The 27,681-nt window shown below is 54.9% G+C and overlaps 7 protein-coding genes across 7 annotated transcripts; 3 read left to right on the top strand and 4 right to left on the bottom strand.

Moving 5' to 3' along the window:
- Positions 1–6,496: 6,496 nt before the first annotated feature.
- Positions 6,497–7,624, top strand: NECHADRAFT_29911 (uncharacterized protein; the record flags this gene model as incomplete). The annotated part of the gene is made up of 2 exons (XM_003049860.1): positions 6,497–6,532; positions 6,581–7,624. 2 exons carry the CDS (start codon positions 6,497–6,499, stop codon positions 7,622–7,624), a joined length of 1,080 nt encoding a protein of 359 aa, XP_003049906.1.
- A 467-nt stretch (positions 7,625–8,091) lies between these two features.
- Positions 8,092–8,816, bottom strand: NECHADRAFT_74323 (uncharacterized protein; the record flags this gene model as incomplete). Its single annotated transcript, XM_003049635.1, has 3 exons — positions 8,092–8,298; positions 8,402–8,714; positions 8,806–8,816. The coding sequence occupies 3 exons, from the start codon at positions 8,814–8,816 to the stop codon at positions 8,092–8,094; spliced, it is 531 nt and encodes a 176-aa protein (XP_003049681.1).
- A 498-nt stretch (positions 8,817–9,314) lies between these two features.
- Positions 9,315–10,188, bottom strand: NECHADRAFT_65288 (uncharacterized protein). The gene is made up of 2 exons (XM_003049634.1): positions 9,884–10,188; positions 9,315–9,777 (listed from the first exon to the last, which is right to left on the bottom strand). The coding sequence occupies exons 1-2, from the start codon at positions 10,062–10,064 to the stop codon at positions 9,602–9,604; spliced, it is 357 nt and encodes a 118-aa protein (XP_003049680.1). The 5' UTR covers positions 10,065–10,188; the 3' UTR covers positions 9,315–9,601.
- Positions 10,189–10,780: 592 nt separating this feature from the next.
- NECHADRAFT_73336 (uncharacterized protein) lies at positions 10,781–11,503 on the bottom strand. Its single transcript, XM_003049633.1, has 2 exons — positions 10,950–11,503; positions 10,781–10,884 (listed from the first exon to the last, which is right to left on the bottom strand). Exons 1-2 carry the CDS (start codon positions 11,459–11,461, stop codon positions 10,824–10,826), a joined length of 573 nt encoding a protein of 190 aa, XP_003049679.1. The 5' UTR covers positions 11,462–11,503; the 3' UTR covers positions 10,781–10,823.
- A 235-nt stretch (positions 11,504–11,738) lies between these two features.
- On the bottom strand, positions 11,739–13,346 carry NECHADRAFT_65284 (uncharacterized protein). The gene is made up of 2 exons (XM_003049632.1): positions 12,582–13,346; positions 11,739–12,521 (listed from the first exon to the last, which is right to left on the bottom strand). Exons 1-2 carry the CDS (start codon positions 13,223–13,225, stop codon positions 12,068–12,070), a joined length of 1,098 nt encoding a protein of 365 aa, XP_003049678.1. The 5' UTR covers positions 13,226–13,346; the 3' UTR covers positions 11,739–12,067.
- Positions 13,347–15,490: 2,144 nt separating this feature from the next.
- Positions 15,491–18,641, top strand: NECHADRAFT_89814 (uncharacterized protein; the record flags this gene model as incomplete). Its single annotated transcript, XM_003049859.1, has 3 exons — positions 15,491–15,785; positions 15,842–17,595; positions 17,649–18,641. 3 exons carry the CDS (start codon positions 15,491–15,493, stop codon positions 18,639–18,641), a joined length of 3,042 nt encoding a protein of 1,013 aa, XP_003049905.1.
- A 1,497-nt stretch (positions 18,642–20,138) lies between these two features.
- NECHADRAFT_89813 (uncharacterized protein) lies at positions 20,139–21,217 on the top strand (the record flags this gene model as incomplete). Its single annotated transcript, XM_003049858.1, has 4 exons — positions 20,139–20,261; positions 20,316–20,608; positions 20,665–21,074; positions 21,126–21,217. The coding sequence occupies 4 exons, from the start codon at positions 20,139–20,141 to the stop codon at positions 21,215–21,217; spliced, it is 918 nt and encodes a 305-aa protein (XP_003049904.1).
- Positions 21,218–27,681: the final 6,464 nt, after the last annotated feature.

The raw sequence follows: 27,681 nt of genomic DNA, 5'->3' as shown, positions 1-27,681 counted from the left end.
CATGAGTCGCCGGTGAGCTGATTCCATTGCGGACATTGCTCCCGAGAACACATCACGGCAGTTTTCCACTCCAAGACTAGGCGATGCAGTGCCAGAAGAGGTTCGCGCAGCCGCAACAGCCAAGCTTTCACAGCTGTCTTGTTTGGGCCATCGACCCACAGAGTGGCCAAGTCGGTGGTCCTCTCGGTGGTCTCCCGGGCGGGCCCCCTGGCCCCGGTGTGCGGAGTGGGATGTTGCAGGGCGGCACAGCCAATAATGGCCCTCGCAATGCCAACAATGCATGCGGCTAAGACAAGGGGCCCCTAGGAGGCGCCTGGGGAGGACGTCACCTCGGCGATGCCACCACAGGCCGAACATGGGAACAAGCGCCACGCCAGTGAGAGAAGCCGCGAAACCGGAGAGATGGTTGCTGCATTGGCTCCGCTACAAGAGTCGTTGTTTTTTATCGGTTGGAAGGTGGCATGTGATTTCGGGACTATCGCCAGTTGAGGTCGTGTCGTTTTCTCCTGGAAGCGATGGCCCGTTGGTCGATTCTCCGCGAATTCAGGTCGGAGGCACAGGCATGTCGTCCATAGTCGTAGGAAAGAAGGCGGGGTATCCAAACAAGGTGCTAAAGCAATGGGGGATGCAATGAGGGCGGCAATCAGCACACAACTTACCAGGGATGCTTGGTCCTCTTTACCAGAGTAGGGCAGTAAAGCGAAAGGGTATCAAAAGGCGACTGGCTTGCAGCGGCAGGATAGGCACGTTGGATACTAGGGAAGGGCGAACGCGAGAGGACAGAGCAGAGAGGTAGGAGGAAGAGGAAGGGCGAGAGGGAAGAAAAGTTGGAGGGGAGGGCAACGGGTCTGCTTTTATGGAAGGAGGAGAGTTGTGGGAGGTGGATGGGGAGCAACCTGAGGGTGGGAGAATGGGAATAGATGTCCGGAGCCGTCACCAATGCTAAAGCAGTGCCAACTCGGTCTCTCGGCAGCTCAGAGCAAGCCAACTCGAGTCACAGCTCGTCCAGCACCGGCAGTCTGCTGGGGGGGTCTGCCCGGTTCGAGTCAATCGACTGGGTCCAGCTAGGTCCAAAGAAAGCAGCTTGAACCAAGCCCCACGAAAGGAAAATGGGTGAGCAAAGAAAAAAAAATCCAATGGAGCGGCTACGGCGTGCGTAGATGGTTCAGGCTAGGTGCCGGGGGAGGGGTGTGTGTGAGGGGAAGACGGGGAGAGGGGGGGTACGTAGTGTAGGGCTCCAGCTCTCGGGTTGATGAGTGAGGTGAGGAGAGGAGAAGCAGACAGGACGCACAGCGGAGGAGAGCCCAGCCCAGCCCACGGTCGCACTGCGAAGACGGGGAGACACAGACGGCGTCAGAAACGGAGGGTCCAGGGAGCAAGCCCACAGGGTTATGCGTAGCGGGGTGGGGGACCGATGATGCTGATGATGTTGATGGCTGGCGCTCGAGTGAACGCTGGCGGGGGTTTTGATGAGCAAGGGTGCACTACATGGAGTCGAGAATGGATGGGATGGGATGTCGGAAGGGTGCATCAATTGTGTTGTGCTGGCGTCTATTGAGAGGTTGGATGGCAACTGTATATCACATGGGAAATCCAGACAATCCGCTTGGATAGGTCGATAATATCTAGCTTTTTGCGTTATCTATCAAACTTTCTTTCTTTGTGTGCTGAAGAAAAAAAAAACGACCTCGTCGCCCCCAAAACACCATGGACGCCCACTCCATGTCTAGGACTCAAGACGAACTCCTACTACGTCTTCGGCGTGCAGACCCCGAACCCGAACCAGGCGGGCGCACACCACCCTACCGTGGACCGATTTGTCTACCGTTTTTACTAGTTGACTTGTAAAATGGGGGAACGAGAAAGCACATGCCAACAAAAACAGCGCAGGCAAATGAGGTTCCAGGCATTTGCACGACGCTCCCGTCATTGACATGCCACCATCCGGGGCGCATCAGAGCAGTCAGAAATTCATGGATTGCACCGACTGCCATGGAGCCTAGGGTGGGCAAGCCCTCATCCCCTCGGCGTCACTCCCGCGCCCCAGGTGCCGCTGCCCATGGGCATCTCGGGCATTTGGACCTTGCGATTCGAGCCTGTTCCGCCGATGCGCGAGGTCCAGGGTTGGTTGATTGAAGCTCGGACACGTCCCATTCATCCATACGGAATGCCGCGCTTGGGAGAGGTTTACCTGTTTGGCCTCTCCTCTTGGTCCCAGCTTTCCCCATCCCCCATGCCAAGTTGAAATAACCATATCCATGTCTACCTACCTATTTCTTCGGTATGTGTATGTCGTGATACTATATCGGCCTTCCCCTTCCATCCTTCGGGTTGTCCTCCGAAACAGCCTGGAGATGCGAGTCTGGAGCCTCGCAGGGCTTCAACGCCTTGACCATGACCTGCCTTAGCCTGTCTTCTCCATCCCGCCGTCCCGCCACCCGTCAATCCAATCTTCCGCTCCATCCCTCTCCATCGTCTGTCTCCGTCCGGTTCTCTGCTCCATGTCTTGCCCTCCACTTGTTCCATCCATCCTTGATCCCATCCATCCATTCACCCTCCTCCGTGGATCGGCATGTCTTCGGACCAGGGGATCATGCTTCCCTGGCAAATTCCCTTTGCTCTGGGCGGACACAGGCAAGAGGAGGCGAAAACGCCCATCTTTTGCTGGGCGAGATAGCACTAGGAGATGCCGTGGATGGAGGAGCTCCGACGAGAGAACCCCTCCTTTCCGATCTGCACCGTTCAAGGGATGCGATCTACTGCCAGCTACGTCTTTGATGTCGGCCAGTCCACTCAGAGAATTGATGACATACTGCCCACATACCATTACAGTATGCTCGCCTCACTGAGATGAGATGTCCGCTGCAAAATGCACATCCTGGTGTCTACCAAGGTGTTGTTTCCCCCATGTATTCGTTGACCGAAATACCTGGTCTGCTTCTCCAGGTTGCGGGCGCTCACCGACTCGCTTACACCGTGGCAAGCACAATGCTCCCCGTGTTTCTGAATAAATCAAGCCATGTACTGTCGTTGCCTGATTCTGATCCTCTTACCGTTGTCCTGACCTGACGGCACGGTTGGCAAACCTAGCAAAACACCAAGCGGTCAGTCCGTCAGCCCGTTGGAGTCAGTCAACTTACTCGCGGTGGATACAGACAGACAAGCAACCACCCATGCAGTGGCCAAACAGCCTCAATTGCTCTTCTCCCCCGGCCGTTTCTCCTTTTACGCTTCTCTCCGCTCCTCTCCGCTCTCCGCATTCATCTCAAGCCCGATCTGTTTAACCGACGCGAGGGGGATGAAAGAGATCTTCCCTCACTGGGCCCAATCACCTACAGGCTGATTCGGCGTTGACGCCGCATCTCTATCTCTTGTCAATCTGTGAATGGGTTTGCAACATGGTTCGTGTAAGAGAAATCCGGCCGAGGGGACGAGACTCTACCGCAGGCCAAGGACCAGCCACGCACGAGCGCACCCCACAGACCTGCAGCTCTCTCCGTCACCCTTTCAAGCCTTTTCCCTCTGTCCAGCGGCGCCTCAAGCCAGGGTCGAGGGCGCTAGGGTGCCAGGCAACCAGGGTCCGGCTGGATATGGCGCCGAATGGCTGGAAGATGCTGCGAATCCGTGCGACGCCGACTGGAACGTTAAACCTACCTCCGCAGGGATCAGCTTCGGCCTCTCAACTTGCGACACCAATCACGGCTCGCCATTTTCAAAGCCCAGGCTGGCCGATGTCGCGCCCACGTTGCTCGCCTCCAAAACGAGGCTAGAGAAGGTCTGCGATGAGCCATCCCGTACGCTTGCGAGCCTGGGGGACCTTTGACGTACAGATGCTGCGCGCGGGGGAGCTAAGCCGGGTCTGATTCGTCGGGAGACCCCCAACTTGAGCCATCTCGCAGTCCGCATCTAGAGCGACCTCTCCGAGGAGCTGGATGTTGCATCTGCTCCGGTGCTGCACAACGGGCGCGAGATTTGAGATGTGATTCCGCGAGTCACAGCTATCCGCCCCGACGTCCCTACGTACATGCGCCAGCACCGCAGCTTGCTGCTACGTAGCATGTCCGTCCCTCTCGCCTGCAGTTGGGCAAACCCAACATTGATTGTCACGCCAGGCTGGATATTGAGGCTTTCCAGGGCTGATCAAGGGACTAGGGTCCTCAAACTGCAGAGCTGTTTGGGTTTGGCTATGATCTTCGTAATTGGATGTCATGGCTGCCAGTGCTGTGCTTCCACGCCGCCGCAATTCCAACCGGCGTCATCGACATACGAAGCAGACGTTTCTGCTTATGAGATGAAAACTATCCCCCGTCATCTTCATTGGCGAGAACCTTGGTCAAGGCCGCCGACCAAGCCGAATGGGTTTCTCGGTCTGGCGTGAGAAGCAGGCCACACAGCATAGCGGAGTTGGCCCTGAGATTATGCTCTGGGGGTCTTCGGGATGTTTGCAAGACTCGCCGAGCGCACAACAGAGGCGGCCGAGGCCCTGACCCTCCATCTCCATGCCTCCTGCTCCTGTCGTTGAGTGTCGTCTCACGGTTTGCCATCACCCCATATCGCACAGTCAAAAAATGGACAACAGAAAATTGGGGGAGGCGGCCAATCACGGACCCAGCCGTATTCGGTGCCGTTTCTTATCTCGAACCAACCAACTTCTACCATCCGCGTCTGCGGCATCTCTACACTAAAACGGAAGAAGCTCGTGCCGTAGAGTCGCACACCACACGGCAGCCAAGGGTGCGAGATCGCCTAGCGCCGTCTTTAGTCGACGCCATCGCGCAGACGCACATGTCTCGCCACGCTTCGGGAGTCCCTGCGAGGTGCGAGGGGCCCTGTGAGGTTCTGCGAGGTGTTGCAGACGCCTGCAGCAAAAGACGTCACTCTTTTTGGTAATTTGAACCGGTCGACGACTTACATGGCAGCTAGAGAGGTTCCATCAGCCGTGGCTGCTGGGAGCGCCTGTCAGCGACGGCGGATATTCAATTATCAATCAAGGTCTCTGCTCACTATTCGTCTTCTTTGTGTAACGGACGACGTCTAAAAGCCGTGGTCGCAGGCATCTGGCTCGAGCACACGGATCTCATCCCCATCTTCCCCGACGCATGCAAACATGGCCCTACCGAGCCTCACGGTCTTTGTCCTCCGCCAACCATGACTGACACCTTGACGAATACGTGTACAATAGGATTTCTCCTGAATAGCTTGGACGCATTGCAGGATGGATGCTGTCGGCGGACCACACACATACGTCGGCGCCGTATCTCCTAGCGCGAGTGCAACAGTTTCTTATCTCTGGGCCTGGCATACTAAAACGGCGGGCAAATGGATGCCGAGAACAGCTCAAATCAAGTCGAGGCATTATAAATATGAAAGCGAGCAACTGGCCGGGCGGAGCCTGTGGTCCTGTGGAGGTCGAGACGATGGCAGCAAACTTGGGGGTAAGCTCTCAGGAAGAGGGCCGAGTTCGGCGGTGCTAACGGTCGGCCTGCATCTTTGCAGTTCGTGTCGCGGATTTGCGGAGCCGTCATGGCCAGTACCTACGCCCACAGCCTCACTCGCACGCAGCCTGGACGAGCCAGTTTCCGATTCCCGACGACTCAAAGAACCTCCCTCCTTGCGAAGGACGAAGGACGGGGCAGATGCCGACGGACCTCCACGGTCCAAGTCCGGGGTTCTCATCTCAGCATGGCGGACCTCGGCGGACACCAGCGTCCTGCTCAACCTACATCCCCCGACCGCAACAACCCGAGATCTCCCGAGGTGCAACTCGAATGCCATTCCAAGTCTTAGTTCCGAACAGCATAGTCTGTTTCGGTGCATAAGGGAACGACCTAGCGCAGGAGCGGAAGCGACGCTGCAGGAGTTTGTCGCCGAGCAAGGGTTGAGGCACACCCGATGGTCTTTTTTGCCCTTTACCTCACACAATGAATAAACCCATCGGGCGCATCCCCTTGCGACCGAACGAACGATGGGCAGGACTGGGAAAAAGGAGAACCAACCTTCTGAGCTTGGCCGCAGGCGGTGAGTTACAGAGCTGCAATTTCACCACGGCAGAGTTGCAGTCGTTGTCTGGCCTTCATTTCCCAGAAACACGAGCCTAGAACCTAGTGTCGAGCCAGAAACTGCCCACACCCAGTTGACACTCCCCCAACCGATCCAGCCGCTGCAAAATTAGGGGGCCCAACTTGAGCGAAACCCTGGAAATCCGAGGGGCGTCTTCTCTTGGGCGGAGTGTACAGTTCGTAGTCTCGGTTTCTGTTGATCGAGTTGAAGATTCATCGTCGTCGTGGAAATTTTTGTTGGTGATGTTTCATTCTTGGCCTGCCTGTAATGGCATTTCGGCGGCTGCGGCTACTAAGCGCGGCGTCGCGTCTGTCGCGTGAATTGCCCCGCCATTTTGGGAATGCACCTCAGCAACATTGGCGATACGTACCTTATCTTCAAAACATCACACATACATCCATCAGATTCGACGGTGACGACGTCGTCGATAACTCTCATGTTTACCACACTGCCGGATTTTACACCACGAGATGTATGTCTTTTCGATTCTTCTGCAGTCACATCTACTAATGCCCAACAGTCACATCTTCTGTGGTATAGATCTTCTCGCAGCTCCTTCTCCCCGCCGGGACCCCTCGAAGAACTCAACAACGAATCGCAAAACCCTCAGAATGCCGGGCACCAGTCGCGCCAGCGCGGCAAGATTATTGAGCGCTCGGCTCTCGCGCGTCTCGCCTCGGACGAGCAATACATGCAGCGACGACGGTTGAACATTCAGAATTATGGTAGTGGCTGGCTAAAACCACCAGGTGTGCCCAAGACTCTACACCAGATGCGCGAGGAGAAACGAGAGCAGGAAGAACATCAAGAGGCAATGCGACGAGAACAGCTAGCTCAGGAGTTGGCCGAAGCCGAGGCAGAAGGCATGCCCGAAGACGGCACAATGGACGATGTACAACTTGATGGTGCTCAGGACCTGGATGACGAAATTCCCGATGCTGATGACGGATTTGGTTTTGACGATGATGAAGATGATGATGAAGACGACGAAGAGGAAGAGGAGGAAGAAGATGAGGACGACGATGCGACTGAAGCAGACGAATCAGCACTCAGGGAAGAGCGACAGAACGATCTCATGGCTTCACAAATAAGGATGAACGATGACACGTTCCGAGAGGCTCTCGTCCGAGGCGAGCCAGACGCCGGTGACATGTACGGCGACGGTGATGATCTCGAAGCCGAAGATAATGGTCATCTTCTCGATGAAGACGATTTCACCCAGGAGGGTACGGACGACGGGCTCGGCGTGGACATGGACGCCGACCTCGACGACGACATCCCCGAGGCCGAGAGCGGTGGTTATGAGCACACCGACTCCGAGGCCGAGTTGACTAGCAGCGAGGAAGAACCTGACGAGGAAGAGGAGGACGAGGACGATGATGACGCTGATGTTAGCTATGCACCTCGCTCCACGACCCTTCCGCCTCCACGATCACCAACATTCCACGGCCGCTCCAGCATGTCACATCCACGCGTCAGCATGGACCTCAGCAACCTCCTCTCCCAAGACGGCAGCAGCTTTATGGAGAGTAGTCCAGCTGGACGACGTGCCCGTCAAGGGTAGCGTTGATGACATGACACGAATGAGATGGAATACGGGATAGAAATAGGGTTTTTGGGAAGCAGCTTTTATATACCCTTTTGTTTTTTTGGCTTCATTATCAAGAATTGAGAAGAATATTAAATGGACGCGCCCTTGCCTTCACTGGATAGCTGGCTACCAGGCAAGTCAAGAACGGTGAATATTACAAACTTTGTATGGGCAACGCTCGACGTGATGATGCTTCTCATGTCTGCCCGAATAACTTACTCCCCCCGTATCATGATGCAGAAAAGTATTCCCAATACGCCATCCCAAACGCCATCCAGAAAAATGCACTGCCTTCTCTTTTTCTTCATGGCGAACCCTCCAGCTCTAGTGTGGTTTGTCGACTGGACATTGACATTTGGCCCCAGTCAATTATGTACCCTTTCCATTACTCGGCGTTTATCTCGTTAATCCCGAATCGAGTGTTGTTGTTGTTTTTGGCATTAGAAGAGCCACACGTAGGTGAAGAGCAGGATGACGGCAGCAAAGAAGGCGATCCAGACCTTCCAGCCTACACCGGTTCGCTCGGCCATGAGGAGCATTCGGTTCATGGTGCCGCGGAGGCGGACTCGTGTCGAGTCGAATGTGTCGTTCATCTTCTCGGCCAGGGCTGAGGATTCGCGGATCTCGTCTCCGATGGCGACCGTCATCTAGAAACCAGCTGTCAGTGCCTATCCAACTCGGATGTATCCTCCCTGTCATTTCCCCGGGAAACCAAGAACAAGACCTGGGAGAGTGTCCAGAGAAACTCACATCCTTCAACACCTTGACCTTGCCGAGGATACCCTCCACATGCGCATCATTCTGACTCTCCAGCTCATTCAACACAGCGTCGCTGTACTGTCCCCTCCGGTTCGGCGTCGCAGACCTAAACCCACCCCTCGCGGCCGCACCGCCATCATACCCTCCAGCCCCGAGAGGCGATGGCGAAGGAGCCCCGTATCCGCCGTAGCCGTACCCGCGGCTCGGGCTGGCGCTGACGGGCCGCCGCGAGGCCGCATCCCCAGTGTATCCCTCGAACAGCGCGCTGCGCGAGTCGCGCTGGTGAAGCGATGAGGCGCCGAATCTGTTTTTTGACATGGAATTGTCAGTGATTCTGAAAGTGGTGACGTGGTTGCCGCTAAGGACAAGAGAGAGATGCCTGAGACGAGACATACCGTTGCGCCATGGTTAGAGGGTTTGAACAAACTAGGAGTAGGATTCAAGATTGAGCCAAGAATTATATTTCAAGAAGGAAGAAAGGAAGAAAAAAATCGAGGGGCTCGCGAATCTCGGACTTGGCCCCCTACGATGATCCTGGTTGGGTCAACGGTAATTTTTTTTTAGGTGTTCGTGTTCTCTTTAACCTGGTCTGATGATCAGGGGAGGCGGAAATCGGGGGGTGTTTATGGGGACGGGTGTGATGGGATGGATACGTACCGACCCGAGGGGCTTGTCCAATGATGGATCCAATGCCATCGCCACTTGAGTTTAAGCTTGACATTGTGAGAAAACGACAAAGGATTGGACACGATTGGTAGATTGTGTAATTATTCCTCGAGATCAATCAAGGACAGATGGGAACTGTTTTTTCAGGGGTGCTCAAATTGGATGCTGACTTGGTCCAAAACGTGTACAAGTTCACGCAGCTAACCATGGAATCCGCATCAACGGCCTCTCGCAGATTCAAGACAGCCTCGTTTGACCGTATTAAGGTGCTTCCATATTGCTCCATGTCTAACTAATAGGGACAGTAGCTATGCAAAGCAGATAATGCTGGGTTTTTGGCTGCTCCCTCCATCCCGCCCAGATCCCAAATCCAGGCCCGAGTTTAAAGAGTTGTCTGCCTGCCAGTTCCCATTTTTGTATTTGTCCACGTCCCAAATCATAACATCATGCCTCTACCACCCGTTAAATCCTCACGCGAACGTGTCGTCAAGTGAAGGTTTGCGACTTCTCGACGTGCGCTGAAATCTAGTCGGACATCTTGACATCCTCGGTGGGCTGGAAGTCATCATCGTCCTCCTCATCCTCGTCCTCGGCGGCGGGATGTTGCTCGGCAGCCTTGGCAAAGTCAATGACGGCGCCTCGGGTGCGACGACCACCCTCGACGATGTTGTTGAGATCAATCTCCTCCATGCCGTCCTCATCTATACAGAATGGTTAGCTATGGTCAGGGTCCAAGTGTTGCGAGTGGGCGCATACCGGCTTCGACGACCTAGGAACCCCATGTTAGTAATGCGTATGGAAATAAACAAATGGCGGCAGCACATACCTCCTCATCCTCATCACTGTCGTCATCATCGTCATCCTCATCCATGGCAGTGTCCTCATGGATGTTCTCAGGGGCAGCAGCGCCCTTGCCCTTGGACTCGGCGACAGAATCCTCCTGGATCTTGGAGGGATCCTGGGGAATGGTAGCGCTGTTCTCGGCCATTGTTGCGGTGGAGGATGTTATTTGCGGTAGCGTGAAGTGGAGAAGTAGGTGTTTTGGTAGAAGTTCGCAAAGAATTGGGAGTTTATGCAAAAGCGAAAGTTGCGACGCGAAATGCAGGTGAGCGAGCTACAAGTGAATTGGTTCCAGCGCGAAGCGGGTTCCAGTGCGACGAGCTTCAGTTTTAAAGCAGGTGCATGCGACGCCCAGCCAGATCTTCTCATAGCAACCGCTCTAAGCCCGATCTGTCTTAGCGCTATGCGACCTTGGTCTGGTTTACCGTGTCACATGGTCAAGCACGTGATGGATCTGTCTCCCCTGAGCGAGCCAGCCTGGTAGGAGAACAATCAATCGATGAGGAGTTGAAGAGAAACTGGTGAATAGGGCCTGTTTGCATGGGTTCATGATTGCCCTCAAATAATCCAAACGAGAAAGAAAGAATTCACCACGTATGATGGGATAGGGGGTCAGTTGTCAACACTCCAGGACAGTTCCCAGAGCATATACCGAGACACTCAATTCGAATTTGAACCAGGCGGAAAGCCATGATACGTGAGACGTAAGGCGGAAGAACTAGTTCCTGGCATATCACAACAGGCCGTGCTAGTCAAGGCGTTCCGTTGTACCCAGCCGGCGTTCACACGCCCAGGTTCATGAGAACACGGTCAACATCAAAGTCTCAGGTCGTACACACAACCGTAATCAAATGAATTCGTCGTAAAAATGGTTGAATTAAAGCGTGTATTGATTGCGCTGTATCCTCTATTTGTCGCCTCCTCCGGCCATCGACATGACAACCACAACGGCAATAAGCCACCAGTACCTATTACCAAACAGTTAGCATTCCATCACTTTTAGCATTTCTAGAAGAAAACAGTTTGAACTCACTTTTGCAAAAGCGTCTTCTCTTCCTCCTCGCCCACCTTCTTGCCGTTGGGCGACAGCACAACCGGCTTGTTCAGCTCCGGCTGGCTGCCCTTCTTGTCCGGGAACACAACAGCCTTGGGGCCGAAATCCCTCGTCTGTCCGGCGTCGATCCGCACGCCCTTGAACGCGACGCTGCGCACGTCGCCGGCGCCGTCCACGGAGAGCATCACCGTTGGCGCGAGGCCCTTGCCAAAGTTCTCGGCCGACGCGGCCGTGGTGCCGCTGATCCACTTCGAAGACTTGGTGTCGTAAAGGCCGATGCGGACAAGCGATGCGCCCTCGGGCAGCTCGGGTGCCTCGTAGGAGATGACTTCGGTAGAAGCGAGGGAAGCGACATCGTAGGCTACTTCGGCCAGCGGTAGGGGGGCTGATGGTGAGGAGTGGACAGGCTGGACGTAGATCTGGGCAGTGCGCGGCTCAGCCGCAGCGAGCGCAGCAGCGCAGATGGTTGATAGAAGGGATGTAATCCTCATCATGGGCAGTACCGTGGGACACGGCTGTATTTTTGGGATGAGATGGTTGTCGTGGGGGTGTAGACCGTGTAGCTGTAGATACTCGGAATTGACACCTGGACAGCGTCATGCCTGTGGCGGCTGATCCTCGGTAGAATTCTCCGGATGCCCAGGTCTACCCAGGGAGATGGGGAATTGGCATGGAGGTCCCAGCTCAACGGCTACCACCTCAAGACACTGGACATAAAACACATTTGATTGATGGATAATTGTGTAAGTCTGAAAACTCATCTCTAGTGAAATGCAATATAATTTTTTCGACATCATGGTCGAGTCTAACGTCTGCCTCCCAAGCTGTGTGTACAGATGCTTCATTGCCCAACCCGGTGATGCTGTCTTAAAATGAATCAATCGAATCGCCCCGGTCCCCAACGCCAGTAAATGTCGTGTTATGCAGGGTCCACCCTCGGTCCCTCCGTCATGGTCATGCATCCATCCGCTCGCCATGTAGTATCCGTCCAAATCCACCGACCGAGATGGCGTCTTTGACCTGTCGGTCGGTCGGTCTGTAAAGTGGAAATATATGCTCCGATATCGTCTTGGAATGAGCACCAGGCTGACGACGTTCTAATCGTCCGAACTAGCATTATCCTCTCCATCCATGCCATCGGCCTCGGTGTCGTCTTCGTCCTCTTCGGACCCGTCTGATTCTAGAATGTAACCTGGAGTTCGTTCCACCAACCCTTTGTAGTAGGCCACCAGGACCTCTGGATTCGGTACAATCTTCCAGTCCACACGGTAGAGAAACTCGAGTTCAAGCAGCTTAAGCTCGGCTACTCGAACACCACCGACTCTGGCGTACGTAGTGTTGTTCCAGAAGGAATCAGATAATCCTTTCGCGGCTACCGTAGCCGCGGTGATCAGAAATCGGTGTACAGTCAACGTATTGATGGTAAATTCTGGGTACATGGCGCACAACCGGTCAATGTAATAAACCATGGCCAGTAGAAGCGGCGGTGTCAGGGTCGCATGTCGGGCCAGGCGGTGTAGATAATCTCGAACAGAAATACCAGGTGCAGTCCTATAATACACGTCAGTTGGTTGGCTCCATTGTAAAAGCTGCAAAAGAGCCTCAAAATACCTCGAGTGAAATCGCGTCAGGCCGCCATTCGATATTCGGATGGCGTCATTTGTAGCTATCAACTCTGCCAGCATGTGGGCAATCAACTCGACCATGTCCTCGACCGGGCAGAATTGATAACTCTCGGGCAAGACCTTTGGCGGCGGCACGTCGGGTTTTGGTCGCTTAGTCGACGGTGGTGGTGATTTGGCAGCGGCAGTGGCTTGCGAGTTGGCCAGGGCGGGCGAACTTCGACGCTTGGTTGGCGACACCCCGCTCAGCGCTTGGGCTTGGGCCTGGCCTTGTTGCACGATCTGCTCCTGGGAAGGGCGTGAGGGGGTTGCCGACGACTTTGACATGGGAGACGGCCGAGGCGACTGCAAGGGCTGCGCCGGAGGCTTCTGCGAGAGCGACGACGAAAGTTGCTGAGCATCGGCGGGGGACCCTTGGACGCCCGAGTCGTTTGCGACATACTGTCTCGGGCGCTGGATCGGAGACGACTTCATAGCGTCGGCAGAGGAAGAGGCGCTGGAGCGTGTGGAATGCCGTCGCCTGAGAGCTGGCGAAGGCTTTGAGGAGTGCTGGGGAGACGACGTCGCATATCGAAAGACGGTAGGCGAGGCATTGGTGGAGGCGGACAAGGCAGGCGACGTCTTGAGCATCATTTGCGGCGCATGGTCGAGTTGTCTGTCGTCGGTTCGTTGATGTCAGTCGAGGGGTTTTCGGCTGTCAAAGTGCGTGGTTGATAGGGCTGGGTGGCAGTGGTGGCAGTGGCAGCGGCAGCGGGAAAGGAGGGAGGAGAACAAAGGGGATTTGAAGATTTGAAGTGGCGACCGAGGAGCACCAAGTTGTAGATATGGGGTCGAATCGAATCGCGAATTAGATCATGGCTTTGGGGTCGATTCCATGTGGACGCGACACTGCGCAAACTGGCTGCCAAGAACTGGCGCTATCGACGAGAACGCTCACCGAGGGATATCAGACTAACAAGAACAAAGCCCCCAATGCGGCTGGGTTATGGTGGTGCACCGATGCAATGGTGGCTGTTTGTCAGACACGCGCGCACGAAGAGTTTGGCTGGTGGAATGGTGCCGGATGGCGGCCGGGCGATGGATGGGTTGTGTGGACTGTGAAGGAGTGGGTGTGGATATTGGGTCGCCCGCGGATGGGCTGCGAATGGGTGCGTGCGCTGAGCACCTAGGTCCTAGGAACGGACAGGCCGGAACCCTTTGCACAGGGTGAGTCCCTGGGGACCTCAGTCAGGAGGAGCTCTTCTTCCAAGCCGTTAGTTACCTAACGCAAGCTTGGCAGGCCTTGTCAGGACTCGAGGGATGTGCGTGCCCTCAGGATGGGAGCCCTTGGCTACTCCTTTCGGAAATAGATGTGTAGAAATTTTCTCAGGGGCCGTTGAGAGCCGAGAAAGTGTGAGTGTGTGCGAACAACAAGAATGCCCAGGCTCAGGGCGCCTGTCGCGGTTTGTGGTTGGCCGGCTGATGCTCTTGTGATTGACTTGACGAGGCAGTCTTGTTCAAGTTGTCGCTCCTCGCCTGCAAAACACGAGATGAATGCCGGCACACCACTATCACGGCAGCACTCGATCAAGGGATTCACACTGCCGCCTGGCTTGCAAGCATCGAGCTGGAGGCCAAGCAACCTGCTAGCCCTGTCTCAGAGAAGACGGTCCCTGACTTTTGGCGTTACCCCAGATGCATCTCACTCCCCCAGAAAGAGCCTCGCACAAGCAGGCGCTCGTCTGGGCGTTTGTGAGCCACTCGATGGGCAACGTGGACGGAAGCCGGGCTGCCAGAGGGCGAAGCTCTCCGGGGTCCCGTCAACCCCTCGCTCATTTCGCCGGCTGATAAGTCGTCCAGGAAGGGAGCTCGGTGAGGAGTACCGCAGGATCGTGGAGCTTTGAGCTTGATTGCTGCTGCATGGCGGCATCATGGAGATAGTCGGTCCACAATCGAGACGAGAGCGCGGCTAGACCATGATGAATGAGGAAGGTTTAGGTTCTGCTGGCCGTGCCGTCAACACGCAAGACGTCGTGACACAATCAAACTGACACGGCTCCCAGCTCACTGGGACGTAGAATGCACGTGGAACGAGTGTTTTTCCATCTTCCACCTTGCCTTGCTCTCTCGTCCCTGTGCACAAATCTTTCTTTTTTCGTCTCTCATCTTGTGATATTGCCCAGAGCCTCCGTCATCTGCGTGTAAGCGGCTGTCGGGGGCTTACACGCCGGCGGTTCAACAAGAGGATACATTGCCCTGTGCAAGCGAGCAAGTGTAGTCAACAATGCACAAGAACAGGCAAGACAAGGCAAAAGCCCTTCTTGGCCAAAGAAGAACGCAGTCATGATGGCTTCAGATAATTGTCGTCAGGTTTAAAGGTGAGTCCACCGTGGGGGCTCATGAGCCGTCAGCCACGGTTGCACGAGTGTCCCAAGGCTCATTCCCTCTCTTATCGGCCCCGATAAGGCAGGAGAAGCGCGAAACACGTGCCTCCCGCTACTCGGAGTCCGCCTGGAAATCCATCCATGCCGTCTTGACGTGATTGACCTGACGCCGGGTTCCCCAGGCTGTACCTACGTAGCAACGCAACTCGCATGTTTAATGGTTTGACACTCTAGGCTCCATCACGACAGCACATCGATCGCCTAGTCATCGCATCAGCCCCTTGGCATAGCACTTTGATTCTCGACTTTTGCTTCTTCTCTTCTCTTTGCATCTGGAACATAGCTCCCCAGTTCGTTGGCGCATGCAGATTGGGTGTACAGACGCGATCATCAGGTGGCCAGTGTCCTCGAATTTTAGCATCCTCGAACGACAATCGCAACAACATTTTGCATCATCCGCGACGTCTCTGTTTATCGCTTCTTCCACTCCGACTGCATATCCAAAGTTTCCCGTTTGTCTCATTAATTCGTCTTGATGGCTCGACCGCAGAGTCCCCCGATCTTGGCGCAACTGCGAAGCGCCAGAACTTTGCCCGAGCAGACCGCTGCCCTGAGAGCTCTGAAGAACGAGGTTGTCGGTCACGTACAAAGAAAGGAGTTTTGGATCAGCTTGGGTGTTCTTGATCCTATTGTCAGGACTTTGGCTTCAGCCAGGCCACCAGTCAAACCAAATGGAAAGGATGCACGATTCCCTCTCACGCAGAGGCCGCTATCGGAGGATGAAAGCGTGAGGTTACAGGCGCTGCAGCTGGTGGCCAGTTTCGCCAATGGTATGGTACTATACATGTTGAAATTTCGTTGTTGTAGTGCTGATGGAGAGGAACAGGTGGTCCAGCTTTCCTTGCTCCCCTCCATGCCGCGCGAGCGATCCCCGCCCTCATGGCCAACATATCTCCGTTTACGAACGCACCACAGCTTGTCGTGGCTTCTCTCAGGGCCTTGACAGATATTGCGGAAGCTTCAATTCTTGCTCCGCCATCTTCGCCCATCGATATCGAGTCCCTAGCCGATACTATCTTCTCGCCACAATATCTCGACTCGTTTGGAGCTATGCTCTCCATTACATCCACCAACTCTCTTCTACAATCCCAGGTTCCACTTGCGGCAGGTCTGATTTCTCGTCTTTGTCGAGAGGACCGCCATCAACAAGCGTTGACGACATCTGGAATTCTGGATGCACTAGCAACGCGGCTGGCCAGCGTTGCGGTGCTTCGTGGAGAGGTTGTCCCCGGCGCTGATGAAGCGGCGAGGAATGATGGGCTTTTGGATGCTTTCCCTGAGCCTGCATCCAAGAGTCTGAGGCTTGCGCCGATCCTTGAAGCTGTTGCAGCTATTCTTGGGGATTCAAAATACAGGGCCAACAGGCTCATCGACTCTCCCTCCATCCTCGCCGTGTTCCCCTCGATCAAGTTTGAGCCTGCAGAAGTCGTGGACCCCCGTTACGATGTTGAGCAGCCAGGGCCCAATGTATCACGTCAACCGCCAGTGACTGCGATGGAGTTCATGCTTCCAATCGGCTTACCTCGAAGTCTATCGACATCCCCATATGGCTCGTTCTCTCAGGGGGCATCATCGGATTCACAGTCCTCTTCTCGGTCATCGCTGAGTAAGTTCAGCTCATCCGCGATTTGGGATTCACCTCGATATCCGCCAGTCGGGTCTAATGGCGATGACACGGAAGAGATTGAAAGTCCCTTCATTCCCTGGCTGGTGCACCTGGTGAGGTGCTCAGAGGAATATGAGCGCCTCCTTGCTTCCTCTATTCTTGCTGCGCTCATTAAGGGTGGCGTCGGAAGCAAAGGTATGAGAGACGCAAGCTTGGGGCTCCTTGTTGTCCCTCTACTGGTCGACATGATCTGTAAAAATGACAAGGACGCTTCCGATGTGAACGAGGTGGATGATGTGAGCAAGCGCATTATTCTCGAGCGAGCGCCGGTGGTGCTGGCCCGGATGATCACGGACAGCGAATACCTCCAGAAGGCCGCTTACGAATGTGAGGCCGTCCCGGTATTGAGCAGACTTTTGAAGCATGCATATGCCCCTGTCCGAGACACTGCGCAGCCGCGTTATTGGTCACCACAACCGGATACGGATATGGAGGTTGAGAGCAATTCTCCGTTTTCTCAGCTGGGTCAAGAGGGCCAGAATGGACTTTTGATCCATAGGCTCAGGGTGCGAGAAAGCACACTCAAGGCCATCGCCGCCCTTGCAGGGGGCAAGGAAGACTACAGGAAGGCGTTTGTGGCCGAGGACATCGCCTCGTATGTTGTCGAGTCTCTATCGGAGTATCCCAGGAAGCCACAGACAGCCAAGGAACGAACAGCAGAAAAGTCAAGCGGCGATGCTACCAGAAAGGGGGAAACTGCAGGATACGGCGCAAACCCCGCGTCGGTGATCATCGCGGGTTGCCATGTGGTCAGGATGCTGTCTCGGTCGGTTAACATCTTGCGTACGTCGCTGGTGGACCACGGAGTTGCGCTTCCCATCTTTCGATTCATGAAACACTCGGACGTCAATGTTCAAGTTGCTGCCACTGCAACCATCTGCAACCTAGTGGTCGAAGTCAGCCCTGTGCGCGAGGTAAGTCAATGGCGTATGTTGTCTTTAACGAGCTTTATAGCTAACAGTAACAGCTTCTTGCAGAAAACGGAGTTATGAGGGTGCTCTGCGAGCATGCGCACTCGGAGAACCCTGCTCTTCGACTCAATGCCTTGTGGGCGCTCAAGCACTTTATTGATGCTGTTGGGCCTGATTTGAAAAAGGCATGCCTGGAGCAACTTGATCCAGGATGGTTGGAGCAGCTCATTTGCGACGACACAGAAGATTTGGCCTTGCAGATGGCCAGGGAGAGGGAAGCGTCGGGATTGGACATGGATGACGATGTGGACATGCAACAATCAGACGAGGCACACCGCTGGGTGTACGGCACCAACGGTATGCTTCGAGAGCTGGATGCAACAAACTCGACAAGGCTACGTCAGGTGGAAGACAAACTGGCAGCGGTGCGAGAATCCGAGCTAAATCCGGTGCGGAGGGCACGGAACGACGATTTGGCGATTCAGGAGCAGGGCCTGGATTTCATCAGGAACCTGATCGGAAGACCGGGAGCTGGGCTGTCGGAAACGACAAATGAGACGACAGAAATGATCGACTACCTGCTACACAAACTCGGCACGGAGCGACTGTTTGAAATCCTGTCATCCAAGCTCCGGGCCAAGGTGCTCCGACCTTTCTCCCGCCGAGCTCCGGTGACGGGGCGGGAGACTCGGTTACTCCACCCGCAGGCCAAGATCATTGTGGCCGTCATCTACATCCTAGTGCACATCGCGGCTAGCATCCCTCGGCACCGGCAGATTGTGATCAGCCAGACTGAGCTCCTGAAGCTCCTTGCCCAGCAGGCGAGCAGCAAGGACAGGGAGGTCAGGGTGGCACTATGCCACCTGGTCATCAACCTCACCTGGCAAGAAGACGACGGCGAAGCTCAGGCGTGCGCCCAGAGAGCGCACGAGCTGCGGAAGCTCGGATTCCACGCCAAGATGGAGGCGCTCACCAAGCAGGATGGGGACCTGGATGTGCGCGAGCGAGCCAAGACGGCAGCATATCAGATAGAACAGGCCACATACTGATGGTGGTGCTGCGAGGGAGTGTACAGTACTTTTGTGTAGATGTATTATGGACTGACCTTGAAAGGAAGGGAAGAGCAACGGTGACAAAAAGCGATTCTTGTTTTGGAGTGTAACATTGTAAGTAGAAGAGATGTGGTACATGCAACCTATAGCACCTATACTCTGCACATCACACACATGACGCAGTGGAATATCATGATGGGATACGCTGGAAGACGAGTACGCTTCCCCATCGCAGTTCTCTCTCTCGTGATATCATGGAATTGGCGGCAGATTGTACCATGCAGTCTACTATACATCTGCCGGTGCTAGTTCTACTGCAGCCAAGTCGACAGGGGGTGATTTCCTCGTGACTGACTGACAACGACAAGGGTTGGTCGATCGATCAATGTCGAGACGAGTTTGAGTCAAGATGTGATAGAGGTTGGCATGCAATGGAACATGGATATGTACGGATAATGCGAGCGGAAGATGACGGCACATGGCGGTCACTTTTTGAGTCTGTCTGATATTAAGCCTTTGTCTGTCCAAGGTTCTCAATGTTTACATGACGATGGGGCTTATTGGGTCAAAGACTTACCCTATATCATCATGAGTCGAAACAACTTGAACGTCTAGTCCTGGAATGTAATCACCTTGACGTCAACCACCAACTTGGATCCAATGTCTCGATATCGAAATGTCTCTCCCCGAAGGATGGAAGCCGATAGAGACCCCATGCTTGTTTCTTTACTGTAGCTCCCGGTAGGGCTCGACACATGACACATTCGGAACCCGCGGAGGTTTTTTTGCTTGAACATGGCATGACATGTGGGAATTGAAGTGTTGCATTGGATAGATCAAATTTTTGCTTCCTCTTTTTTTTTTGTTCAAGCGAGGATAACGCCATCCCCCCCCAAGGGTTAACCGAGAACAAGCGAGAAAACAAGCGAGAAAGATGCTTCCCGGTGGTGCCAGACCTTGTTGTTGATCTGCGGTGCTCGGTTGATCTTGGATATTCGGCTTCCAGTCACATCAGCCTATCCAATGCCGAGTTATATGAGAGAGGAGGCTGATTAATGGATCCCACTTATGCGAGGCCAGCCGCATTGACAGCCTTGCTCCCTCCCATGTACCCTCTACCTCGTCCGTCACCCTCACATGTCATTTGCCCAGTCGAGACGAAGTCCAGAATGCAAACCGCACCGCCATCACGAGATGTAGCGCTACACTCTTGCCCAATGGGATGAGACGGATGCCGTTCAAGCTTGTCCGAGCGGTTCGAGCTTGTTGGGGCGGGAAGAAGTTCCTGAGGGGACATGTTGGAAATGTGCGTCATGGTGAGATGAGATGAGAGAGAAAGATGTATAAGAGGAGGGGGGGGATGGGACGTCGTTTGTTTGCCTCTTCTTTCTTCTCTTCACTCTTATTCAAGGCAAAACAGATATACTTGCCATCATCATCAAGCAGTTCTACTTGAAATCGACAATTACAATATATCGTCAACGTCCATCAACCATGCCCGCCATCTTTACGCGCAACGACGCCCTCAACATCAACCCCCAGGCGGGTGACACTCACCTCTCGGTGGGCGGATCAGACTGGCTCTGGGCAGTGACAGCCGTCTACCTGCTCTCCTTCGTACGTCCCTCCGATATCTCACACACTACGACAAACCATCACTAACACGCATAGCTCGTCTTTTTTGCTCTGAGCCTCAAGCCGCAGCATGGCGAAAGGATCTTCCACTACCTCTTCACCATTGCCCTCCTCGTCGGCACAATCACATATTTCGCCATAGCCTCTGGCCTTGCCTACTCGGTCATCCCCACGCAGCGTAACCGCGGACACGCCGTCTCGTACCAGATCTTCTTTGCAAAGTACATCAACTGGGTCGTGGCATTCCCCGTCGTCATCCTGGCCCTGGGTTTGCTCAGCGGTGTTAGCTGGGCTACCATTATCTTCAACATTTTCCTTGCCTGGATCTGGTATGTCCATTCTCCCCCCAAGATACTCCATGTGAGGTTATAGCTGACGTGAATAGGATCATCTCATATCTCTGCTCCGCTTACACGGCCACTTCGTACAAATGGGGCTTCTTCGCCTTCGGCACGGCCGCCTACATCCTTCTGGCCTTCCAGACCCTCCACGTCGGCCGCACTTCAGCCCGTCGCCTGAACCTGGCCCGGGACTATCTCATGCTCGCGGGCTGGCTCAACCTCCTCTGGCTGCTGTACCCCATCGCGTTCGGTGTGGCCGACGGCGGCAACCAGATCAGCGTGACAAAGAGCCTCATCTTCTTCGGCATCCTCGATCTCCTCATGATCCCCGGCCTCGCCTTTGCCTTCCTGTTCCTCTCCCGCAAGTGGGACTACAGAGCCCTCAACCTGCACTTTACCCAGTACGGCCGTGTCAACGCTGGTGAGGGTGTCTTCCCCGAGAAGAGGGCTCCCGGTGTTGCGGCTCCTGGCTCTGCTGCTCCTGCGGCTACCCCTGCTGTCTAAGGACGAAAAGCGATGTTACAATGGCTGGCTTCACTTGGAACCCAGAGTTGGTATAGCAAAGGGGGAAGAGTGAAGAGTACCCGCGGTGCTTGAAATAGGAAAATGTGGGTGGAAGTCACTCGTTTAGATGGGGATGTTGGTAATGGATGGGGAAGAAGGAATTGTGTTTTCATGGATGTTGAGTTGTTGATTTTGAGATACCCTCATTTGCACGGGAGCAGGATACCCGCTGGTTGCTGGCTACTTGTTGAGTTGGTTACCCATAATGTCTAATAAACAAACATCCTCAACTCGAAGAGCGCCTGGCTGCTCGTGACTGTTCTGACTTGATCAACTAACAGTATTCTCGCAAAACCATTGACACCCATCGTCATGTCCACCCGGTAACCCTCCCTTCCCTCAACTTCCCCATCCCTTGCTGTCTGTTCTAGAATAGCTCACTCACATGCAGCCTCTGCCACCATCGTCCCATAGGCAAGGCCTAGGCAAGCCGCAAACCCACTCTGCGCACATCGAGGCCCTCCCACGAACGTTGAACACGCGGCCGAGGACAAGGGAAAGAATATGCAACCGGTCAGCCAACCTCCTTCTTCCAACCTGAGACACTCCTGTCACCAAGCAGCAAGTTGAGATGCGGGCGAGAACATGCCGTCATGTCAAAGCCACCAAGACAGAGCTCTCTGGCGTATCGTAAGCTCCCTCTTGTTGAGCTCCGGCGCTAACCTAGGGTGAGCGTTCAATAAAAGCCCTACTCCGTATTGTTCAGCAAGCCCTTCTTTGCCTCTCTGTCACATATCGACTCGTGGCTTTGACGCTACCGCCTGCGAGGGAGGGGAAAACAGGTTCGCGGGCTGTTGAGACATGCATTAGAGGTGTGAGGAGAGAGAAGGAAGCTGCATCATGGCCCACGTGGGCTCGAACGTGTGAAATCCACTGTGAGCAAACAAAAAGAAGATCGACTAAAAAGGAATCACACGGTGAAGCCCGGAGACTACAGTCCGAAGCCGCGGAGGTTGACGTGCCAAGAGAGAGAGGGTAGATCTACCCCGGGCGGTGATTCCGGGGAAGACCGCGGGAGAGCTCCGACGTCATCTCCACCGGAGCTTTTTCTCCCAAGGGGACGGTATCGGTACCATTTCTTCCCAAGAGCATGGGTAATTGTCTCCTTCGAGTTAGGAGAGAAAGGGCGACAATCCACGACTACGGAAGAGACAACAATTGCCAAGTGTTTCTAAGAAGCAACTACAGCCTGGGAGAGACGTCTAAGACGCAGTTGCAGCAAGTGCTACATGGATGCACATATGGCCTTTGAGCCTCACTCCAATGGCAGACGTGTGTGTGTGTGGCAGGTTCTACGAATCCAACTTGGAGCTACCACACAGGATGATCACAGAGAAAGAGGAGGGGGCAGCATCAACGACCGTTCAAACGTCCTGACATGATGAGACACGGGCTACGCGCGCTCTGCATCATGTAGGTAGGGGATAAGGGCACACAAGGCCGAGACAGCCGTGTGCAGTACGGCCGCAGCTCGCGGGATACACTGCTGCATGTTTGCTGATCGACAAAAGATGCCGTCCAACCTCGAGCAAAAAAGTGCTCGGCGATGCCCAACCGGGGTGGGAGTCAGGGTGAGAGGGGGCGCACGGCAGAAGAAAAGCATGTGGTGATGGGCATTGCTTGTCAGCCACGGCTTTGTTCTTGGCAAGTTTGGGCCAGTTGAACTCGGTGAGCCAGTATCGAGTGCACAAGATCCCGGTGAGCTTGGTTCTTGTGTCCCAGCATTGACAGACAACAGGTTGATCATTGTCAGTCTTTGTGATGCCGGCTGCCCATCTTGAATGTGATATCTGTGGGTGTGTCAACCCAAGTCTGTCAGTAGACGCAGAGCCCTATCGGCAGAGATCACTGCCCATCCGGTCCATTCAGATCTCGGTGGTCGCATGCGCCAAGATGAACTAAACCTGGGGCATGGGAAGTCAATGGTGACACAGCAGCGATGGCGCTGGTCTTTTCAGGTTCCGAGAGCCTAGACAAGCCCACCATCACACTGGAGGCTGGTTTCACTCTTCTTACTTGGCTATGCCATGAGAGGCAAAGACACTGGCGGTTGAAGGAGGGGAACCTGTCGCAACCCGTCATCATCAGGTCCATGATGGGACATGCCAGCATAAGCAACTGGATTGTGGCGTGTAGCGGGCGGTCTCTGGCGAATCTACACCCGCAACTTGAGCCTTGGTCCTGGGTGCGGGAACAAAGAAAGGACAGTATCCGATCGAGAGGTAAGCCGTGCCACGCTGCGCCATGTGAGGACCAACAACTGAGTTAGCCAAGGCTGTGAGCAATTTGAAAGTGCAGCCACCAGGTGAGATGTTGTTGGTGGCGGACTTGCAGAGCAGCCAATGAGACATACGAATGCATCCTAGACACTTGTTGAGCATTTCAGCAGCATCTTCTTCCTGGTAATGGGACAAAAGAACACAACCCCATGTACCGCTCCAAAACGCCATCTTGTTGAAATCATCTCGAGTTGGAATGCTGTCCGGGCGAGTTCGGCGGTCAACGCTTGGCATCCAGCCTTGTGGAAACCTTGTTGTTTGAACATGATTCAGGAAGCCTGGGAGCTGGACCGCGTGACGTTCTGGTTACCCGATTCGGCATTCCGTAAGTCCTGACTTTCCATCTTCCAGAGGCATGGACGGCAGTGGTGGGAGGGGAGTGACTTGTTGGTGGCGCACAGCAGCATCTCGAGGCACAACGGTCGCCTCAGCGGGCTGATGAATACGATCTGAGGGGAGGGGGAGGCTCAGGTCTGCGGTCATCTCTGCCGGCAAGGTAGCAAGGGTCGTTGACAGGATATCAAGATTCGCCTCTGCCAAGCTGAGAAGGCTCTGCGGGTCACCAGATGAGTCCCGTGGTGTTTGCTAAGGGTGTTGGTGATGACCGGCAAACTGGAGAGAGAGCCATGTCTACCCTCGTCCCACCCGGCCCGTCCCTCGGATCCGAAGAGGCAAATCGATAGTCCCCTCCTTGGCCCGGGAGAAGGGCAACTGGGAGACCCTTTCCCGGGTGGACTGCAGGGAGCCTGGAGTGGCAATACCGTGGAATGAGGAAAACTGGAGGCCACCTCATGATCTGACCAACCCAACAGTGCAGGGTAGGGGCCTGCCGTGACCCTGAGAGGCTGAGACGACGAGAATTACTGCTGGAACGTAGGGAGCCCGGCCAAAGGGTCCGCGCAGGCGCCGTGCCCAGGGAGTCGGGACCCTGCCCGAGATAGGCTTTTTACGAGGCAGACGATCGGCGTTTTCTGCCTTGCTGCGAGTGTCTCGACGAGGAAGAGCGAAAGAAAAGTATAACTGTCGTCGTGAATACGTAGGGTAAATGCGAATTCCAATGTCTCATTCGAGGCCTCGTATGGCTCGGAGAATTCGCTCGGGTAATGCGAAGCTTGCCCCGCCTTAGATCGCCTGGATAATTAGTGCTTGCACATTCATGGATGGATGGATGGATGGATGGATGGATGGATGGATGGAGGATCGGGCGGTATTGGAGCCGCGAACCTCGAGATTAGACAGGGCCCGAGCCGACTCTAGCTGAAACGACAGTGCGCTTCCTCTGCAGGCCGATTTCAAGACATGTTGAGGGCCGAATGCCGACGACGTAGTATTGAGCTGCTGCCCGGTGCTCAGTCATAGTAGGCTGTTGCTTGAGTCCAAGCCCGCTGCAATTCAAGCCACCCAGTGCAGATGGCTGACTTGCAGTATCACCAAGTCGACAAGCTGCACAGTGTTCATGTGCTGGCAACTCAACTCGGTGGCACAGGTACAGATAGATCTGAATGGCCATCAACCATCTCGAACCAACATGGCATCCTGTCGTATCTCGCAAAACGAGAACCGAGAGCAGCGGGATTGCAATGCGCGTTGACTGCAGCCACAAAGTCTCTCTGGTCGTCTTCTCCAGGCGTAGGGTTGCGACAGGGCAGGGTCTCTCAGGTACCGAAGAGTGGTCAGAGAGAGACGATGGATGCGTGGCTGGAACGGAACAATGACATGGAGTTGGCCTAGTCGAGGGCAGGGCAGGGCAGTGAGAGAGGTAGGGAGGCTAATCCCTGACACATCCCACGTTAGCTCGTTGCATCGTTGCATGTGCATTGCAGAAGGCATCAATCACAGTCCTGTCAAGGAGATCCTTAACAAGCAGCAGCAGAAGCAACAGCAGCAGCGGGCTGTCAAGTGCGCACTCTGACTGAAACAATTATCGGAAAGACGTCGACCTGCAGATGATAGCTTGACGTCGTGAGAGTGAAAATGGTGACATGGATACTCGAATGACTGTTTCAACAACGACCCACGATCTCAAAAGTCGAGAAATACAGTGCAGATAAAATCCGGCTTAGCACAGTACGGGGCGGGATGATCATCAAGGGAAGGAAGGAACAGGTCTGAGCAGCAAGATTCTGCTTCTAGTGACGGGAGCGAGTGAGAAAAGAGAAGACATTAGCCCAAGGACTAAAAGGACGGATAAGGATTAGCCCCAAGACAGGCCTCGAGGATTCCCGCGCACCGGGTCCTGCATCCCGCGTCTCTAGCAGCTCGCTAGCACGATTTTATGGGGCACCCGATTATGCGCCATGCCTGGTCAGGAAAGGTCCCCAAGACGATCAGGGTTGTCCAGTGGCCGGGTTTCTCTGATGAAATGACGTCCACCAGATAAAGAGACCATACAGCACATTGTACGCGGAGGCGGAGACGGAGACCAAGACGGACCCGGAGGATAGAAGCAGGACCAGGGCCAGGCGGGAACGAGAGAAGGGGAATCTTGAAGATAGATAGCACGGTGCGCACGTAGGCATGTCATGTTCTGATGGAGAATCAAGCTTGGTTTAGTTGCCGAGGGCAGAGACAGAGACGAGACAGCGAGACCTTCTTTCTCCTTGCCTCTGCGTATGAGACATTCAACGTCCGTCCAACCGATGGTGAATGGATGAATGGATGACAGAAAGAGGGGCTATAGTTGTCAAATAATGAAATGATGTGCATATCGTCCAGATGCCTGCGTAGAATCCCGTTTCTAGATTTTCTTTTTCGCTTTGCCCTGCCCTGCCTTTCCTGTCAGCTCTTGTTGCTTCTTTCGGGACGTGCTCGTCTCTCTTTGCTTCTTTCTGCGATGGATAGTCACAGCTTTCAAGTCGTGCCAGCCCGGCCCACGCCTGTTGGCTGGCATGACCGAGAGGGGCGTCCAGCCAGGGCCCGGCCGCTTCTGCAACCCGTGCTGCACCCGCCAGCCCCTGTACCCGGCTAGCGCCTCCTCCCGTGGCCTGGTGGACGGAGGCGGTGGCCTGTGATGAGTTGTGATGGGCTGTGGGCGTGGGGTGGGAGGGAGCGGGAGAGCCAGTCAGGCCAGGTCTTGGCAGCGCCGTCGCGTGCTCGGCTGCAAGGTTGGATATCGAGACGAGGGGAGACGAGAGAGTGGCAGCCACTCAGAAGCCGCTGGCAGCGCTCCGAAGAGACGTGATTGGCCTCGATGCTCTAACACGACCGAGGCTTGTCTCTCGAGATCCTGGCCCCAACAAGCCAACCAAAACCCTCCGATACCCCTGTCAAAGGCTGTTTCCCTCGTCCCCTTGGCCATCTTTTCCCACTGTGCCCTTCCCTGTCCCTGTCGCACTGTTACATGATCCGCTTCGTTTCTCCATCTCCCGGAGCATTTCGCCTTTTGGGCTACTTGCCGTTACCGATGCTGCACTTTTGCTGGCTCTGGGTGCTTGTCTGTTGAATTGAATGGCTGTGGCTATTGTGCTGTGCCTTGTAGCCCGGGCCGGATCTACACGCAATCCTCACCTCACCTCATCTCCTTTTTCTCAACCGTTGCAGTTGTATTCTTTACTCGAGTGTCTAGCACAGTATGTCCGGAACGTGCGAGAGACGTTAATGGCGTCCTTCAGCTGAAAGCTGCCAAGATGGAATAGCTTTCACTAGGACTTTTGGCAATCCCAAACCTTAAAGAACAATCAACCGAAACCGTCATCAAGAAAAACTGGTAACAACTGGAATTCCAGAAGCAGCAGCAAATCTAGTTCATCATGGCAAAACTCTGGGGAGGGGTGGTAGGGGAAGACGGCGCCGGGAACCTGGACCTCTCGTTCGCTCGCTTCAACGATCGAAGAACGGGCAACCAACAACCTAACGCAGCAAGAACAGTTGGGAGGGCATCGATCGATTCCCGTCTCCCTGGCTGTGGACTCCGTCCCTCGCCTTTTTCACCCCGCGGGCACCCCCGACCTGCGAACTGCCAGCCAATGGAACCCCATTCGCTGTTCAGCCCCCCGGGCGATCCCACCCTCGGGCGGTCTCAGTGGTCTAGGTAGGGACCCCGAGCCCATCCTCCAATGGATGGGATTGCAGGGTCGGGCGCTGAAGCTGCCACGCCCGAACCTTTGCCCAGGCGTTCGAGTCAGCTGTGTACCGAATCCAGGCTCCTGGGCCTCTTCAGCCATCCATAGCGATGGGTTATCCGTAGGCTGGTGGGCAGTATCCCTGCCAGAGCCCGAC

Source organism: Fusarium vanettenii, assembly GCF_000151355.1.
Source record: "Fusarium vanettenii 77-13-4 chromosome 1 genomic scaffold NECHAsca_8_chr1_1_0, whole genome shotgun sequence".
NCBI classification, from domain to species: Eukaryota; Fungi; Ascomycota; class Sordariomycetes; order Hypocreales; family Nectriaceae; genus Fusarium; species Fusarium vanettenii.
The sequence above is the reverse complement of the archived record's forward strand: the minus strand, read 5'-3'. Positions and strand labels throughout refer to the sequence as shown.